The following is a 3,032-nucleotide window of genomic DNA, read 5'->3' on the forward strand; positions in this document are numbered from 1 at the left end:
CTTTACAGTATCTCAGAAAATACTTATCTTTTGAAAATAGGACTAGTTTTATTCGTTTTCTATTCAAAAGATTGTCTAGATTAATAATTTTCATAGCTATAATATTAATATTTTTAGAGATGTAAAAATTGGTGAACATTTTCAAGATTTCCGATTTTACCTTTAAAAATGTGATAAAAAAATAACAATTTTTTGATTTAAATTTGAATATGCTATTGTAGTTATGCAATAGTCTTTGAAATGAGATGTGTTTAAAATTATTAACAATGGATCAATTTCAAAGTCACGTTTGTATTAGAAATTCTTTTTTGAAAATTCGAATATTGAATATATGTATATTTTTTTAAAAATTCAATAATGATTTTTTATAATTGTTAAACTAACATATTAAATATATGAATATAAAAAAGTAAATGATTAAAAAAAATTTTTTTTAAACTTATTTTACTTTTTATCAATTATCAAATGCTCAAGTTACAATATATTTAATTAAATTTTTAAAAACATTTCAAATACTTTATTTATTATATTTTTTTATTAATTCAGTGCATCAGTGACTCTAAAAAGATCCGAAATTTTCTTACATAACAATTTTTAATGAATAAAAAACTTGTATTACAGATTAGTTATATTTATATTTAAAATTTTCATAAAAATATATATTATTTTATGGTAATATTCTTAATTTTTATTATTATTTTAAAAATTTTTTAAAATAAATTAATAATTTTGTTAAAAAATAAAAAAATATATTTGTTTTTTTGTATTAACATTTTGTTAATNNATTGTAGTGGTAATGAAAAGAAGAAAAAAAAGAAAATTAAAGGCGAAAAAAGGCATAAAAAAATCAGACCTTTCTTTTTCTTTTTCTGATTCTCTTTCATCAACATCAAGTTCAACTTCAAGTTCAGTTTTATCTCAATCAAATGATTTTAATAAGAAATTATTAAAAAAAAAAGGGAAAAAAATTTCTAATGGAAAAACTACTTCTAAAATATCAGATTTATCAACTACTACAGAAAGTGCCTCATTAAGTGTATCAGCAGGTATTGATAAAAAAAAAGGAAGAAACTATTTTTCTAATGATAATAAATTTAGAATTACAGCCAAGTAGACGAAAAATAAATTTGTATTTAAATTGTAAGTATTTTCTGATTTTTGTAAAATTGCATCTTTACTAAGAAAATATATAATAGAAAATTAATAAAAAAAATATTAGATAACATAATTTTTTATTCTCCAAGTTAATTTTAAAACGAGTAGCTAGTTTTATATATTATTAATAATTAATAGTATCTTAATTGTTATAAGTTACTCGATTTTAATAAAAAAGCTTTTCAATATTTAAAACTATAATTAATAATGTATTTTTTTTAAAATAACATAATCTAAAATATATAATAATAATTGGATTTATGATATTATTAATATTAATATATAAGATTAACCATCACATTAAATAAAAGAAATTACATGTTTGAAATTTTCAAGAACAAAACTTTTTTTATGTGAAGACATATTAATTTTTTATTAAAAAATAATTGGAAAAAGTATACTAAGATATAATTATCGTACAAAATATTTTCATAATTTTAGAAAATGTTTCCACCGAGTAAAATAAAGTTCTAAAAATTTTGTATTTTTTCAAATATGTTAAAGAATTCACAATATTAGATTATAATTATTAATTTAGCTTTTTATAAACTTGAAAAATCTCTTTATAATTTTATGATCATTCAATTTTCTTTTAAAACTTATTACTATAAGAATATTATATTCAAAAATATTGAAAATCAAAAAAATGTTTATTAAGCTAATTTTAGAAAAAAACAATTTATAAAAAAAAATTGCTTAAATGTAAAATTTTTTAAAGAATTAATTCAAAAATTAAAAAAAAAATTAAATTTAAGTACTTGATATTTTGGATAAAAATGGTTAATAGAAATTTTCTTACATAACAATTTATAATGGATTAAAAATTGGTATTACAGGTTAGTTATATTTATATTTAAAATTTTCATAAAAATTTATATAACTTTATGGTAATATTCTTAATTTTTATTATTATTTTATAAATTTATTTTAATAAATTATTAATATCAAATGTAATCCCGATGAGAATTCGTAAAAAGTCTTTTTAGAAACTCATATAATAACGATTCTTTGAATTTATAATAAATTTGATAAAGAATTTTTTTATTATAAACAGTTTTGTAACTATATTAAAAAATTATATATTTCTAAGGAAAATTTCTCTTTATTTTATATAACATGATGTACCAGACATCCTTGTTCAGGAATAGAATCTCTGTATAATTTTCTAATTAATTATTCATATTGTAATACTATACATATTTTTTTCAAATAGAATAATATATAATAAATTTATAATATTGTTAAAAAATAAAGAAATATATTTGTTTTGTTTTGTTACAATTTTGATAATTTTATATACTTTATTTTAATGTTATCATTATAAAAAACATAATAAAAATTATTTACATAACTGAATTTACCATGTTATACATTATAAAATTTAAATAATATTTATGGTAATTTTTAATCAAAAATTTATTATTTTTTTAGCAAAATTTAATCATAAATTTATATAAAATTNTTTTAAATATTTTAAAATTCTTTACATTGATTGGGATAAACTACAAAAGCAAAATCGTTTTTCAAATACTACACTTGGTTTTATTATAACAAATAATAACAAACACAATTATAAAATATCTTATACTGTAGGATATTTCAATGGTTTCACAATTTATGGTCTTGAAAAACACCGCATAGTTTTAAATACTAGACAATGTGATATTGGTTATGTCTTTTTTGATAAAGAATTAAATTACGAAAAATTAAATGAAAAAGGAAAAATATATACAGTTGAGTATGCTGTATTAGTTATTGTTAAATCATTAAATAATATAATAGTTTTACAAGAAGTAAATTATCATATTATGAACATAAATATTGGTTTATGTCCTTACATTAACTGGGTATCAAAAAAAGGACCAGTAAAATTTATA

At 16.9% G+C, this 3,032-nt stretch overlaps 1 protein-coding gene across 1 annotated transcript in view; it reads left to right on the forward strand.

Moving 5' to 3' along the window:
• Positions 1 to 796: 796 nt before the first annotated feature.
• SRAE_0000075200 (Hypothetical protein) overlaps positions 797 to 3,032 on the forward strand; it is a gene marked incomplete at both ends in the record, with an annotated part of 3,954 nt that continues 1,718 nt past the window's right edge. The window contains 2 exons of the mRNA XM_024646691.1: positions 797 to 1,046; positions 1,099 to 1,140. Of these exons, the coding sequence (XP_024500844.1) occupies positions 797 to 1,046; positions 1,099 to 1,140 (292 nt within the window). The remainder of the gene's footprint in view (positions 1,047 to 1,098; positions 1,141 to 3,032) is intronic.

The sequence above is a fragment of the Strongyloides ratti genome, scaffold srae_scaffold0000025 (assembly GCF_001040885.1).
Source record: "Strongyloides ratti genome assembly S_ratti_ED321, scaffold srae_scaffold0000025".
Taxonomy (NCBI): domain Eukaryota; kingdom Metazoa; phylum Nematoda; class Chromadorea; order Rhabditida; family Strongyloididae; genus Strongyloides; species Strongyloides ratti.